The sequence below is a fragment of the Panthera tigris genome, chromosome D1, assembly GCF_018350195.1.
Source record: "Panthera tigris isolate Pti1 chromosome D1, P.tigris_Pti1_mat1.1, whole genome shotgun sequence".
Lineage (NCBI taxonomy): Eukaryota > Metazoa > Chordata > Mammalia > Carnivora > Felidae > Panthera > Panthera tigris.
In genome coordinates, this window is record NC_056669.1 from 322255 (window position 1) to 338581 (window position 16327).

Here is a 16327-nt window from a genome sequence, read left to right on the forward strand (position 1 = left end):
GGGCTTGTGGGAGGTGGTTAGTTGAGGAGGATGGATCCTCCATGGATGGGAGTGGGGCCCTTACAAAAGACCCCACAAAGTTCACTCACCCCTCGCCCAAGTGAGGACACAGCAAAGAGGGGCTGTCTGTGAACCAGGAAACATGCTCACACAAACACCTGATCTATGGGCATCTTGGTCTTGGGCTCACTACTCACTGAGGGCGGGGGGGGGGTGCACAAATAAATGCCTCCCGTCCCCATGGGGAGAAGATTGAGGGGTTCATGCAGACCCTGGGGCAAGGTTCTGCACTGCCTGGACTCATGGTCAGGCCCCCGCCTAAGCCAGACCCTGCTCTCTACCATCCTGGGGTGTGTCACCCCAAGCCAGGATGCCCCCTACGCCAACATCCCACAGAACATGCAGATGATGAGGTGGGAGGGGAGGGGTGTCTCCAGAGCCCAGGCCAAATGGCATGGTGGTGCTGCTCCCTTCCCCAACCTGGTCTTAGCTTAATTCTCAAACTTCCTGGATATATCAGAAGCAGCACAACATGCACAGAAGGGCGGGTGACACTGCCTGAGGACTCTGAGCTTCGCAAGGTGATTCCAGGATGCAGTCCTGAGAGATTCTTCAGGGGCCCGGACACTCTTGAGAAACAGAGAAACAAGAGACAGTGTGTGCCCTGTACAGAAGTGGAAGGGGGTCTCCGTGGTGATGTTTCTTCCCAGTGGGCACAATGCTGAGGTGAATGTTCAGTCTCCCACCGTGAAGGCACAGGGAGGAGACTGAGGCTTTCAGAACTAGCTTCCCTCTCTCATGCTGTATCCCCTCATCCCATGCTCTGCAAGAGCCCTGCCCAGCGAGCCTGTGAGCCCTGCCCCCTGCACCACAGCAAAGTGGAGGAAGGCCTGGAGGCTTCTCTGGTCAGGGTCCCACCAGCCCCTTCTGGACACAGTGCCACACTGCCCTGCCTCTGGTCCTGTGCATCTGCGCGAGGCTCCTGACAGTCTCCTCTGAGGGCCTCTAGCTTCACTGTGCACATGGTGTCCAGCACAGGCACACGGCTAGGCAGGGCTCCAGAGAAAGAACATTCTGCTTCAGGAGGACAGATAATTATCTCATGTTGGCCAAAGTCAATTTTCTGGGTCTGGAGTTTACAAACAAAATTCCTCTCTTTGAGAAGGCAGAATAGCTTCTACCTTGCTATCTGTATAAATGGTTTGTCCTGAAACCAATCTCTCTATTCTTTAAACAGGATTGGGGGAGGGGAGTTGCAACATTGTTTCTGGGCTCCAGGCTCTGCTGGCAACAGGGAAGTGACCACGAAGGAACATTCTCAGAGACCAAACAACTGACAGGTGGTGATGTTTAGGGAGGAGCCTGGAGGTAACAGCAATTAGGAGCCTTCAAGGGGACCTCAGACCCCTCAGGGAAAAGCAGCCTTCATTGGGCTCCAGGGGGAACGGCGAACCAGTGGGGCAGGGGAAGACCATGCCCATGAAAGTACCTGGCCTCTGGCTTAGGAACCCAGGATTTCCCACTACTGATAAGTTAATGAAATGAACCAAAGGTGTTAAACAGGAAAACAAGGGGCACCTGGGTGGGTCAGTTGGTTGGGCATCCGACTTAGGCTCAGGTCATGATCTCATGGTGCGTGGGTTTGAGCCCGCCCCGTGTAGGGCTCTGTGCTGACACCTCAGAGCCTGGAGTCTGCTTCCGATTGTGTGTCTCCCTCTCTCTCTGCACCCCCACCCTCTCGTGCACGCTCTCTCTCCTCTCTCTCTCTTAAAAATAAACATTTTTAAAAAAACAGGAAAACAAGCTGGCCCACAGTGGCTAAACCAGGAGAGGGAACCTGATGCAGTCAACTTCAAAAACAAGAAGTCCTCCAAAGAAAGGAGGTTACAGAGAGATGCCGCAAAGCTTGGCTCCTAGCTCCTGGGAGGCTCTAGGCCTGAGCACACATGGACTGAGAAGGCATTCTAAGCTCTTACTTCCTTTATGAAGGACCACTGTCAGGAAAGCTTCTCATCTGGGGTGAGGCCCCATGGGTTGCCCTAGATGGGAAAGCCACCTGCCCCTTCAGGGGATAAGCTACACCGAGGCTCAGCCCCAAGGGGCCCACCTATTAGATGTGAGAAAAGAATGAATTTGGGGCACATGACTGGCACAGAATTATTAAGCAAAGAACCCAGAATATCACCATGACATTTCTATGGCTGTGATGGAGCTGTAGATGGGGATACTGTGCCAAAACCTTACCCTGGCCCACATCATCAAGAGGCCCATGAGCCTAGATTCTAAGCCTGACATGCACCCTAATGCTGGTCCTCCACTCAGCCCTCTGGGCAGATCACTGCCCTGCTGGCTATTTGGCCACTGTCACTGCCACCTCCCTCTGGCTTTAAAGGGGCCCATCTCTTATATCTAAGGAATAAATGATAGAGGGGCCCATGACCAGCATAGAATTATTCAGCAACGGACCCAGAATTGTACCATGACCTTTCCATGGCCTCTATGGAGCTATAGATAGGGATCCTGAGCCTAAACCTAACCCTGGCCCAAACAACTGGCTGCTCCCTGAGCCTGAAGCCTAGGCCTGACCCACACCCTAACATGTGTGCTCAACTCAGCCCTCCTGGAGATCACTGAACTGGTGGTGGTTCAGCCCCGACCACCTCCCGGGGCCACTTCTTAGCCAAGGCTCTTCCCCTAAGGGGACCTACCTCCTAGGTCTGAAGAGAACAGATTGGTGGCCCATTACTGGTGCAGGAATACTCAGCAAGGAACCCAGAAAATATCCATGGTATTTCCACAGCAGGGATGGAGTGGCCAAAGGGGATCCAGAGCCAAAACCTAACACTGGCTCACACAATCATCCAGCCACTGAACTCAAATCTAAGCCTGACACACCCCATAACACACAGCCTCAACTCAGGCATCCAGGGAGATCACTGCACTGATTGTGGTTGGGCCCCTGGTGCTTCCTTGGACCTAACACTAACCCTAGCCATTGCTCTTGCCCTAGGGAGCCCATCTTTTAGGCTGAGATAAGAAAAGCTTTGAGGGCAATGATCAGTGCAGAATCTTTCAGCAAGGAACCCAAAAATTTTTCCATGACATTTCCACAACTGGTATGGAGCTGTAGAAGGGTATCCTGAGCCAAAACCTAACACTGGCCACACCATAAGCCACCCCCAGAGCCTAAACCCTAATCTGACCCACATCCTACCACATGCCCTAAACTCAGCCCTCCTTGGAGATCACTGAAAGGGAGGTGGTTCGACCCCTGCTGCCTTCCAGGACCAACCCTAACCCTAGCCATGGCCTGGCCCAAAGGGGGTTCCACACCTCCTAGGTCAGAGGAAAGAATGGATATGGGGTCCATGACCTGTGCAGAATTATTCAGCAAGGAACTCAGAAGTTTGCCGCAACATTTTCGTGGCTGGGATAGTGCTGCAGTAGTGGATCCTGACACAAAACCTATCATTGGCCCACACGATGGCAGACCCCTGAACTTAAACTCAAAGCCAGACCAGTGCTGCAGCATGTGCCTTCAACTCAGCCCTCCAGGGATATCACTGCACTGCTGGTGGTTTGGACCCTGCTGCCTTCTGGGATCTCACCCTAACCTTAGCCATGGCACTTGCCCTGAAGGGGCCCACCTTTTATGTCTGAGGAAAGAAGGAATTTGGGGCCAAGAACCAGAGCAAAATATTTCAGCAAGGAACCCAGAATTTTGCCATGACATTCCCAAGGCTGGGATGGAGTTGGAGGAGCAGATCCTGAACCCAAACCTAACCCTGGCCCACCCAATTGTCTGGCTCCTGAACCCAAACCCTAACTCTGACCCACACCCTAACACATGCCCTCAACTCAACCTTCACTGCAGTGCTGGTGGTTGAGCCCCTGACACCTCCTGGGGCCAAATCCTAACCCTAGTCATGGCTCTGGCCCCATCATGAATAGGATGGGAAGTCACAACCGGTCAGACCTGGGTCACCTGCCTGAGCCTATGGCAGGATGTGTCCATCATATAACAGAATCTTGGGTCTGGGTGGGAGCAGAACCCTGGCAAAAAAAAAATGGTGCTGAACAGACAGAACCAGCATAGGTCCTAATGTGTTAGAGCCAGAGGGTGAATGTGAAATCATGGTGCATTCCTTTGGGGCCATGGTCTGCTGCAATAATAAAGAGATCTGAAATACAGTAGCTAAATAAAGGTGTACATCTCTTTACTTGTTACATAACATTGCCAGAGATGGACAGGCAGACTGTGGGCAGCGTGGCTGTCATCCACCTGCAGGGAGGAAGGGCAGGCTCACAGATTCACTGGGACAGGAAGTGGCATACATCAGCTCTGTCACATACTATTGACCAGAACTTAGCCATGGGGCCGCTTGCAGCTGCAAGGGAAGCTGGGATGTGCACTCACTAGCTGAGTGCCCAGGTGCCCAGCTACAAGTGTACTACATTAAGGAAGGGGAAGTAGATGGGCGTGCCAAATTAGGAACTGCCCCCAACACTCTAGTGTAATTAGCACAGTAATAAACGTACATGGAAACTACTCACCCAAGAGAATTCTAGAGTTGACAATACCGTGTGCTGGTGAGGATGTGGAGCAGTTGTTGGGGACATGAAGTGGTAAAGCTGCTTTGGATATTGGTTCAACAGCACCATTAGAGGCAGAAAGGCACATGTGCTCCAACCTGTCAGTCACTCTTCTGGGTATAGATCAACCAAATTAAGGGCACATGTTGACCAAAAGGCACATACGCGAATGCTCACAGATTTACTGTAACCTGGAATTGCACCCAGCCGTGGAAAAGGAAGGGTCCATGCCAGGAAACAGATGAATCTCTGAGACACAGCTCTGAGTGTCAGGAGTCCCACACACAAGCACGCAATCTGTATGCTCTATCAAGTCTGGTTAGAGAACCCACGCTGACTGGAGCACTCCTAGTGGGCAGAGGCACCTGGGTCTCTAATACCCCAGGGCTTAAGTTTTCCCACTACCAACATGCTGGCAGGGCATGCTGGCCTCATTGTCCAGATAAGTGATCATATAGAGAGGGGCTGATGGCTTTGGCAGGGGTGGAGGGCACATATTTTCATTTGTCCTGGTTAATAGGCCAGGTGAATGCTTCCCTCCAGAAGAAGCTGCCAGATGGTTGCCTGGTGGCCAAACCACTTGCACTCACATCTGCACTTGGCTTCTGTTGCTGGGTCCTGCCCAGTGCACATGCCATTTGCTGCCCCATGTCCATCCATGCTGGGGTTAAAGGCTGAGGAGATGTTCCTGTCATTTCCCAAATGTATATGGCGACAGAAGATTTCACAATTCTGGGGGGAGAAACATACCAGCCTGGGAGACCCTGCTGACAGGTAGAGTCAAGACTCAGACACATCTGCACAGGTTTCTGACCCAGATTAGCTGGAAGTCCCATGTGCAGGCTAATGCCTATTTTGGAGAGCTCCTGGAGAAGTTGTCCTTGTAGCTGGCCCTCCCTGCATCCATCTGGCCTCAACTTATCCTCTAGAGAGGGTCTGTGAGACCATCAATGCCTCAGCAGGATTTTGTTGGGACACAAACTCCTTGGCTCACTTTTGTTTCAAAGACAAAGTGTGGGATGCGGGATTCAAATGATGGGCTACTGTTGGCTTCCTTGCTCACATTTCTATGTTCTTCCTTCTCTAATCCAAACAGAATCAAGATTTGACCTTATTTAGGAGCTCTGAACATAGGCCCTGCCTGACATAAGAAGCCATATCTGGGACCTTCCCCACCCAACCCCACACTCATGGAAGACAACGTCTTCTTCCTACTCACTGGCTCCTCACTTCTTTCCTTGCCAGAAGAATCGAATTCTGCATTTAGGTAGCAGGCAGAGAACCCTTGACTCTGAGAAGAGAGGGTTCCCACATTCCTTTGGTGTAAACTAGTCACAGCAATAATGCCCCTTTCCTTTGCCACTGATTCCAAGAAGTGAATGGCACCCTGCAAGGCAAAAAAAAAAAAAAAAAAAAAAAAATCAGTGGGGCCCCTGGGTGGCTCAGTCGGTTAAGCATCCAACTTCGGCTCAGGTCATGATCTCACGGTTCATAAGTTCGAGCCCCGTGTCGGCCTCTGTGCTGACAGCTCAGAGCCTGGAGCCCACTTCAGATTCTGTGTCTCCCTCTCTCTCTGCCCCTCCCCTGCTCATATTCTCTCTCTCTCTCTCACTCTCAAAGATAAATAAACATTAAAAAAATTTTTTTAATCAGTTGGAGACTCCATCAGCTTTCCCTCCTGGCCCCTTCCTTCAAGCGTGGGATGTTGGTGTCAAGCCTGGAGCTCTGGTAGCTATTTTGTAACTAGCAGGTGGCCAGCATGAAGGTTAAAAGTCCTCATTCAGGGAATGGAAACAGAGGTAGGACATGTCTAGCTGGGGGACATCATCCAGCTCTGGACCCAGCTCTATTTCTTCAGTGACACCACTAAATTTCATTAACGTAAGACCCCCTCTGAGATGGCCTTTCTCATATTTGCAGCCCAAACTTCTTGTCTGGAAAGAGCTTCACCAAATATCAGCCTGATTTTGTGTTACTTCACACAAACATTCATTCCTGTCCAACCCGGCTGAACTGCTGTGTTTTTCACCCCTTGGCCTGTAAACATCATTCGTCAGCAGACAGGGCAGGTGCAGGGGGGCTGGAGGGTGTCAACTCCAGACGGAAGAGGTGGGAGGCTGCCTGCCAACCCTATGGATTGTGAAGTCCATGTGCAGGCAAGAGAGGATCTGGCCAGATAGCTGTGTCCTGAGGTCAGAGTGGGGCTTTGAGATGGTTGACCTCCTCCTGGGTCCCCACAGCTCCCCAGGTGGGCTCTGTGACCCATGGAAATCCTGAGACTTCCATCGAGGAGGCTGTGCAGCTATGCCCACTTCTCTTGCGACACCTGCATGGGTAGTGTCCATGTGACAAGCTGGATTCTGAGGGCACCCAGCAGAGGGACCACATGGCGTGATAGAGACAGAGACAGACTGAAAGAGAGATACAGAGACAGGGCCTGGCCTGTGTGTGGCAGGTCTTTCAGAGGAGGCCATGTTCCAGCCTCTGCAGCCCAGGTCTTGGCCACAGCACTGATGGGCCCTGGGCTGGATCCCTGCAGAATAGGGTGGCTGCCCCTGCTTACCAGGGTCATTATGTTGCGTCTCAGGGGACTGCTGAGGCCACTGCACAGAGAATCATCTCAGGCTATTGGAGATCTGGGAGCCTGGTGGAGCAAAGAGAGTAGACCCATTGCCTGGCCCACCACCCACAGCCTGCCCTCCCAGCATCTATAAGCTTCTTTGGGGAGGGCAGGGCTGGCAAGAGAGCCAGAGGGATGTATGCCACCAAGGACAGCTAAGCTTGGACCACCCAACTGGACTTTGTCAGGGTCACCCACCCCAGCATCCAAACCACAGAAATGCCCTTCTGGAAGCAACAGGCATGTAATGTTCTGCACGATTCTGTATGTGGCAAGTGGGGCCCCACCGATTTTCCCAGGGCCCCGGCAGGCCTGAGTGGGGTGCTAGGGGCTCTTCACTTGTCAGAAAGCCCCCAGGCACTCCCCACAAGGGGTCTTGAATTCCAAGCTTCCCCATACACAAGGGGTCCAGGCAGGTTCCCCTAGACCACCTCCCATCTGAGGAGACCAGTGTAGAGACCAGCACAAGTGATGCACCTGCTGAGGCAGAATCACGGCACATCTGGTCGACATATGGTCCACTGCAGGCAGATGTCCGGGATGAACAGGATGGGGGTGTCCACTCCTTCCTGTCACCCCCAGTGTACCAGACAGGTTCACAGGTGGCTTCAGTCCTAGAAGGTGATGGCCCTGCCCTTCTGTTGACCCACCTCTGTCCATCTACCTGGAGTCCCTGGAGAGCAGGTAGTGGCACCACTAGTTCAGGACACATTAACTATCAAAGTGAGTACTGGAGACACATTCTCGTGGGCCTGAGGCTTACACTTTGCACCTGTGCCCCCAAAATCTCCACACAGGCTAGTTGTTTTACTGTTAAAACTTTAAACATTTTAGTAAGAACTGCATCTATTTAGGGTGTTCAGCACAGTGATTTGAGGCATGCCTATCAGTGACGTGATGGCTTGAGCCAAGCTCTGGACCTGCCTTCCCACTCGGTCACTGTCTGTGTGTAGTCATAGCACCTGAGGTCACACACAGACAGTACAGCGCTGTCAGCCAGTCACTGTGCTGGGTGCCAGGTCTCCAGGCTTCCTCCTGCATTACTGACACCGTGTGCCCCACAAATGATGAGGCCAACCGATCCCTACCTGTCCCTACACCAGGTCGTTCCGTGCTCAGCTTCTGCCTGTTCTTCAGATTCCACATGTAAGTGACACCACGCAGCCTTCTCCTTGTGTGTCTGGCTTATTTCATTCAGCATAACATCCTCCAGATCTGACCGTTCTTTTTTACAGCTGAGTGATATTCCTTCGTACGTACATCAGTCAATGGATGGACACTTAACTTGCTTCCATGACTTGGCCATTGTGAACAATGCTGCCATGAACATGGATGTGCAGAGATCTCTTCCAAACAGTGATTTCCTTTCCTTTGGGTAAATACCCAGGAGTGGAGTTACTGGACCATCGAGTGGTTCTGTTTTTAACTTTTTGAGGAACCTCCAAACTGTTCCCCAAGGTAGCTGCACCAGTTTGCATTCCCACCAACAGTGCAGGAACATTCCTTTTTCTGCACATCCTCACCAATACTTGTTATTTTAAAATAATTAAGATTTAAACAGTGCCCTCATTGCCAGCAAAGAGCCAGGATGCACCCAGAGAGACAGTCTTTTGGCCTGGGGGAAATAGCCAGAATGTCCTGAAATTCATTGACGGTGGCGAGTCTCTCTTCGCCACCCCATTTCCCCTGAGCTTGTAGGAATACTCAGCAGGAAGTTAGGGACTGGGGACACAAAGGCAGAGGGAAAGGAATGAGAGACACAGAAACAGGGAAGAACTGGAGAGCAGGTTCTGTGTGGGGTGGGGGAAGGCCAGCCTGGAAACAGGTCCCTGCCATCCAGGTTGCTCTGAGCGGGTGGGTCCAAGAGGTGCTGGCACTGTCAGTCAGGTGGGCACATTGCCTTGTCAGCCACTGTGAACGTTTATGGGCAGCAGGGCCATTAGACATGTTGGTGTGTCTCAGGAGGACCTGATATAGGCCCTGAAACTGCAAACTCTGTGATTGTTAATAATGATTCATGCCAACAGCTTTTTAGTGTCCATGGGCATTTCCTCTGACCACACTCACAGTAGCAATCGCGTGTGCATCAGGTCTGATGGTCCCAAGCACCTAAAGGCATGTGGCCTCTTCCAAAGTTTCACCAGCTCTTCCATTTCTCTGCTTGTCTCATGGACACCAGGAGAATGGAGGGTGGGAGGGGGGCAGGGACATTGCTGAGGTCAGAACAGCACCTTCCTGGAGGCCCCACAGCCACCCACAGCCAGTGGGATTATCTTGTCACTCATGCAGAATGTTCCTCCAGGGAGGACATTATAGGACAACGAGTCAGAAGTTCCACTCATGGGCTTTCCCCTGAGATAAACCTCCATCAGCGTAGGATCTGAATCCAGAAAGATCCCAAGGGAAACTCTCCTCTTCATGTTCCAACTTGGATGAGAGCTTCCCTGGCTTCAGTTGTGTTGTGCAGCCTCTCAGGCCCATCAGGGGCTCAGTCGCACCTGCTGCAAGCCTGGGCACCCCTTCTTCCTCCCTGGGAGGCGATGCCACAGGATCTTTCTGCAGGTGCACCAGGTCTCCCCAGGAGCACTTGGCCTCATTTCTTCCCTCCAACTGTAGCACCCTGTAACCAGGGCAAGGGGGTAATAGAGGAAGATGTGGGACAGAGGCCCCTGGGGTGAGTGATGATGGGTTGGTGCGTTCAGGAGCACATGGGTGCATGCAGTGGGGGAAGGTTTGTGCGTGTAGGAGGCAGGTGAGTGTGGGGAGGGGGCAAGTGTGTGTGTGCAGGGGGGCCCACAGGTGAGTGCAGGGGCACTGGGTATGTACAAGGGGGCAGTTAAGCTGCTGGGTGCATGCAGGGGGGAGAGAAGGCCAATGGGTGTGTGCCAGGAGGTAATGAGGTCAGGCACATCATTGCCCTGGGGTCAATCCTGGGCAGGGACTCAGGACAGTCCTTGCTGCTTGAGGGTGTGATGTGGGTTCCAGCAGGGGATGCTTTGCCTGCAGGGTCTCTTGTCCAAGGTCAAAGGTGACTGTAACAAAGAATTAGTCAATTAGAGAGTGAAGACCCCTGCCAGGGGAGAAGGAGTGAAATCCTCTTCCTGTTCTTGCCGTCTTCACTGTTGACACTCTACCTACCACGATGCCCCCTTGGGGAGGCAGTGTGGCAGTATGCGTACCTGAAATGTGCAAGTATAGGCCCATGAGTGAGGCTGTGATGAGTCTTCCCTGCAAACATATGCAAGGGTCCTCATCAAACGTGCTTGGCTGCTGTGAGTGACTAAGAAATCACAGTGGCCGTCTCCAAGGGGCCCACAGGGACCAATACGTGGTGTGGCACCACCTCCCAGAGGCACACGTAGCTTTTATCTGCGTCCCTCACAAGGGAAGAAATGGGGAAGACTGATATCCCGCTGCAGAGACCTATAAAAAGTAGAATTCCCAGTGCATCCTTGTCTCCTATTTCCAAGGGGACATCAGTGATGAAGTGGATGGACACTTCTTCAGAGTTCTGAGCCTTGTCAAGAGCCCCCAGCGACTGAGCCACTTGAGCCAGGGTGCAGATGTGACCCTGAGGAATGACAGTGACATGCCTCCAAATCCATGGCTTTTCTCTCCTCAGTGGACAAAGCCAGAGCCAGAAGCATTTTTGCATATGGTGCCACCAACTGCAGCTTCAGTGGGCTTGGTCTCACAACTATGGATCAGTACCTGATGTCCCAGGCAGGGAGCCCCTCTGTTCTGTCTGGCAAGCCATGGCATTACCCCTCCCAGCCAGCCCCAGTTCCTCAGAGGCTGGCTACTCTCACGCCTACTCCAGTGGGCATGTGGTGCCAGAGCCCCAGCCTGATAGGAAATATGAGCCCTCCTTAAGCCTCCTCTAGCAACACTGATACCTAGCCCCTCCTCAGGAATCTGCAGCGTGGGAGCACTGCAGCTCTGCCCAGATAGCCGGAAGCATGGGATTGCTCTTCAACTTGCCTCCCAGCTCAGCCCACTATAAGAAAATACATTTCCCCCCAGATCGCGCATCTGCCAATGCCAACCTTGCAAGTGAAAAAAGCCAGTCTCCAGAGAGAAGAAATGTGTTCTTTTATTGAATTTTGGTCTGAAGAAGAGAATTCCTTTTCCCAAACCTGCTCATGATTTTCTACTGTGAGTCTAGAGGGTCTAGAGACTGTACTGTCCATTTTTTCTTTCTGTCACTAAACAGTATTGCACCAGTAGCAAGTTTCTGTTCTCCCTAAAATTCTACACTTCTGTGCCTTGGCACCTATGCCCTATTACAGGAGTATTCAAACTTCAGTGACTCCCCAGCATATGAAATGTTTAAAAGAGTTCAGTGATGGGCCCAGAGAGGCTCATCCCACCCTCCCTGCACCCAAAGCCCTCCTACTTAGAAATCACAGTCCCTTCACCCTCTACCAGCAGGGTCTTTGGTGTTGTATGGGGTTATCCCACTTTGCCAACTGAATGAAGGGGATCTGAGGAAAAGCCTGAAGCTCTCTAGCCTCACCTAGACTGTGGCCAATTGCACTCCAGCCTCCACCAGAAGCAAAATGAACTTACAATGTGAAAGACCCATTGAGAAAGAGTTGAGGCTGGGCATTCCCTGCATCCTCAGAATATGGAAGGATCCTGAAAAGGTTTCAGGAAGGCTCTCATGAATAAAGTACTTTCTTTTTTTTAATGTTTTATTATTTATTTTTGAGAGAGCGAGTGTGAGCAGGGAAGGGGCAGAGAGAGGGGGACCAGAAGATCCAAAGAGGGCTCTGCACTGAGAGCTGTAAGCCTGATGCAAGTCTCGATTCACAAACTGTGACATCATGACCTAAGCTGAAGTCAGACAATCAACTGACTGAGCCACCCAGGAACCCCAAATGAAGTACTTTCACTTGGGATTTTTGATTTCTCCATTAAAAAAAAAGTGATTCCAAATAGACTCGCTGAGAGATCTGAGAACTAACTTACTGGGAGTTAGTTAGGAAACTGCCCTATCCCAAGATGGGCCTGGAGTAAGTTCTGTGCCAAGAGCATTTCTTAGTTGCAGTTCCAGAAGTTTCTTTCTGCTCTCACTCTGAGGATGAGGATTCTGGCCTCTGATACCCCTTAAGTGTTCCCCTGGACCTTGGTGACAGCTGACAGCCTGCCACCAGGGCCCACCTGGCTTCCATAAACAATGAAACCTTCCCTTCAGTTCTCTCATTGCTAGGGACATCTGGGAACTATTAGCTCTCTTTTCAGTACAGAGCTGCTGGGGCCACCCACGTGGATACCCACAGCATCTTAGACAAATTGGTGGTGAAAGACAAGGCTTAGTCCAAGACATGGGAGCAGGACCTCCCTGCAGATTGCTCCAGATAACGTGACAAATTTCTCCAAACTCATTCATCCCTCTGACCTAGTAGACACCCTTGTGGCCAGTGTGAGCTTGGCAATTAGCCCATGAGAACCCCAGAAAGCCTTGATATCCATGTTCTCATTCCACGTAGCCCGCACTTGTTCCTGGGTAATAACTCAGAAGGTGAATAATAAAACTACTTTTCTTGGAAAACAAAACAAAACAAAACAAAAAACAAAGAGAAGGGTGTAAATATGCCCAGACACAGGAAGATGCTGCCATCAGCGATTCTGGCATAAACAACATTACAGTGGACTAGGTGGCTTGAAACAAGGCACATTTACTATTTCACAGTATCCGTGGGCAGGAGTCCGGGTGCAGCTTACTTGGGTTCCCTGAGAGGAAGGTGTGGGCTGGGGATGCAATCCCATTTGAGGCCCCCACGAGGCAGGACCTACCTCCTCATTCAGGCCTGTTCCGCCTCCTAGGTCTGAGGAAAGAAAGGATTTGGGGACCAAACCTAGGCAGAATTATTCAGCCAGGAACCCAAAGTTGAACATGCCATTTTCATGGCTGGGCTGGAGCTGCAGAAGGGGATCCTGAGCCAAGCCTAACCCTGGCCCAGACCATCAGGTCATGAGCCCAAACCCCCAGCCTGACCTGCAACCTAACACACGTCCTCCACTCAGCCCTCCAGGCAGATCACTGCACTCCTGGCTATTTGGCCAATGCCACCTCCCTCGACCTAACACTGACCCTAGCCATGGTTCTGGCTTGAAGATGGCCCATCTCTTAGGTCTGAGCAATCAACGAGAGAGGGGCCCATGACTGGTACAGAGCTATTCAGCAATGAACCCAGAATTGCACCATGACATTTCCATGGATGGTATGGAGCCGGTGATGGGGATCCTGAGGCAAGACCTAACCCTGGCCCAAACCATACGCCATCCACTGAGCCTAAAGCCTAGGTCTGACCTGCAACCCAGTATGTGCTCTCAAGTTAGCCCTCCAGGGAAAAAATTCAGCTGGTGGAAGTTTGGACCCTGCCACCTCCCAGGACCCAATCCTAACCCTAGCCATGGCTCTGGCCCTAAGGGAGCTCATCTCCTAAGTCTGAGGAAAGAATGGATATGTGACGCATGATCTGTGCAGAATTATTCAGTGACGAGTTTTCCATGACATTTCCATGGCTGGGATGTAGCTGTAGATGGGGATTCTGAGCCCCAACCTAACCTTGGGCCAGGCCACCAGCAGGCCCCTGAGCCCAAACTCTAAGCCTGACCAACACATGTGCCCGAAACTCAGCCCTCCAGGGAGATCACTGCAGTGCTAGGGGTTTGGCCCCTGATACCTCTGGGGACCTAACCCTAACCCTAGCCATGGCTCTGGCCCCTTAAAGGCTCATCTCCTAGGTGCGAGAAAAGAATGGATTGGGGACCCATTACTGTCACTGAATTACTCAGAGCAGAACAGAGAAGCTGGCCGGGACACGTACACAGCCCAGATGGAGCTGCAGAGGGGATCCTGATCCAAAAACCTAAGCCTAGCTTGTGCAAGCAGCTGGCCCCTGAACTTGAACCTAAGCCTGGGCCACATCCTAACTCGCGCCCTCCACTCAGTGCTATGGAGAGATCAGTGCACCTCTGACAGCTTGGCCTCTTCCACTTCCCGGGACCTAAGCCTAACAGCATTCTCACTCCTAAACCTTAACCCCAACCTAACCCAAACCCTAAACCCTAATCCTAATTCACACAATCAACTGGCCCCTGACCCCAAAGCTTAAGCCTGACCCGCCACCTCATCCTTGCCCTGAACTCAGCCCTCTGGAGAGGTCTCCACTTTGCCGGTGGATTGGCCCCTACCCTCACCCAGGTCCTAACTCTAAAGCTAGCCCTTGTTCGGCCTGAAGCCTAGGTATGAGGAGAAAACCAGTTCAGATCACATGACCTTGCAGTATAGTCTGCCAGGAACACCAATGTCACTGTGCTATTTGCAATGAGGATGGGGCTACACAGTATTATTCTGATTGAAAACCTAACCCTAACCTACACCCTCCCCCTAAGCTGCCTTGTTTTAGGTCCTTGTCTGCTCTGATCTCTGAGTGGCCCACATACTCTAGGCCCACTAGGCCTTGCCAGCCATGTACTCCTGGGGACACTCCAGTCTGTAGAGCACCCGAGACCCTTAACATCCCCTGCACAGCCTCAGGACAGAGGAAGCCTACCCCAGGATAGTCCCTCTGAGGTGGCAGTCAGATCCTAGCTGACAGTTCCTAATTGAACTGGCTGTCTGATGGTGTCCAGCATTGGAGGCTCCAAGGTGTCCAACCACCCCTCTCAACTTTGCTCCAACGCATCCCAGATTACTCCAGCTCTGCCTTCTGGGCAGTACACGTGATTTTGTGTGATATGACTTGGACTGTGTAGGTACCAAGTACCTCTGGGAGCCAGTTCTCAGGCCTGGGTTCTGCATTCATCTGCCCTTTATAAAGTCCAGGGCATCCAAGGCCTGTGGTGGCCATGAATGCAGAGTTGGCTCATGCTGAGCTGCCCTCCAACTGGTCACTGCCAGGCTAGTTTGCCTGTAGGGGCTCTGTTGGGCAGCTGAGTTCACACCAGTCCACCAGGGGCTTGCTCAGGGGCTGGGCTCTATCTATACTTCTCTGTTTCGGGTCCAGACCCCCCCTGGAGCCTGAATAGCCCATACGTGCACAGCTGGCTCTGTCTCAGCTGGTCTTAGGCTGTGCATGAGCATTCAGCTCCTGTGCCACCCAGCCTTGACCTACAAATTAGTTCCTGGCTGTCAAGCTGGGGCCAGTCTCCCCAAAATGCCCACTCCCAGGGTGGAAAATGCTTCCTTTTCAAAATTCTTTCAAGGAGGCTACTGCACCTGGCCACACACAGTCCCCTGTGGAGTGGGTGCCTAATGTGACTCATAGCTTCTAAAACAGCAAAGGCTTTCAAAGTTCTGTGCTGGGGACAGACTGGCCTCCTGGCAGCCTGATGAGGAGCATGGGCTCGAACCTACGGTCCTTCATTTCAATAGCAGGCCTCATTTTGAGGCTGGGCTGCCCATGGGTGGGCCCATGGGGCTGCCCATGGGTGGGCCCTCCCTCTTCCAGCCTCTGCCTTGGCATGTGCAGTGGGCCCCTGACAGTCTGGCTCAGCTCATACAGGGGCAGTCAGCCACTTCTGTCACCCTGCAGTTTTTTGTTTTTGTTTTGTTTCTTTGTTTGGTTTTTGGCTGGCTACCCATGCCAGTGGCCAGGCCCTGCTCTGGCAGGGCAATCCATGTCCCTATGGTGGAACAGACTCAGTGTGATGGTTAAGGATTGGAAAAAAAGGCAGGTGCCAGATACCCATAACAGCTTTTCCTGTTACCAGCCCCATTTGTCTCATCTTGCCCTGTTTCAGGCCCCTGGCTACACTGACTGCACCACCTAGACCGGGGCATCTACACACTGTGAGCTGGTTTGGAGCTACAGGGGTCACTCCAGCCCTGTGAAGATAGGGCCCATTCTCAATCACAGGGAAAGACTTCAGAGTGGATAGCACCCACATCCGTAATATCTTCCTGAGCCTCCATTTAATGGTAGGGATTGTCACTGGCTGCCACTAGAAAAGGTCCCAGGTTTCTCCAGCAGTCAAGGCTGCCTAGGTGTCTCTTATTGGTTTTTACCTAGACCATCCCACAGGTGCCCCACCTGCAGATGCAGTCCAGATTCCTCCAGGTCTGCCTTCAGGGCAAAAAGGTGTTTGTTAGATTTCATCTTA

At 52.0% G+C, this 16327-nt stretch overlaps 1 protein-coding gene and 1 pseudogene across 2 annotated transcripts in view; one reads left to right on the plus strand and one right to left on the minus strand.

The window, feature by feature from the left end:
• Window positions 1-16327, minus strand: part of LOC122231387 — a 39899-nt gene that overhangs the window by 12436 nt on the left and 11136 nt on the right. The window contains exons 3-4 of one of the 2 annotated variants that reach the window (XM_042959295.1): window positions 7157-7237; window positions 5813-5980 (exon numbers count right to left, since the gene is read on the minus strand). In XM_042959295.1, coding sequence (XP_042815229.1) covers window positions 5813-5980; window positions 7157-7165 — 177 coding nt within the window. In that variant the 5' untranslated portion in view covers window positions 7166-7237. Of the gene's footprint in view, window positions 1-4554; window positions 4707-5812; window positions 5981-7156; window positions 7238-16327 lie in introns of both variants that reach the window. The other variant, XM_042959294.1, reaches the window with a different exon arrangement.
• On the plus strand, window positions 9754-11313 carry LOC122231261 (annotated as a pseudogene).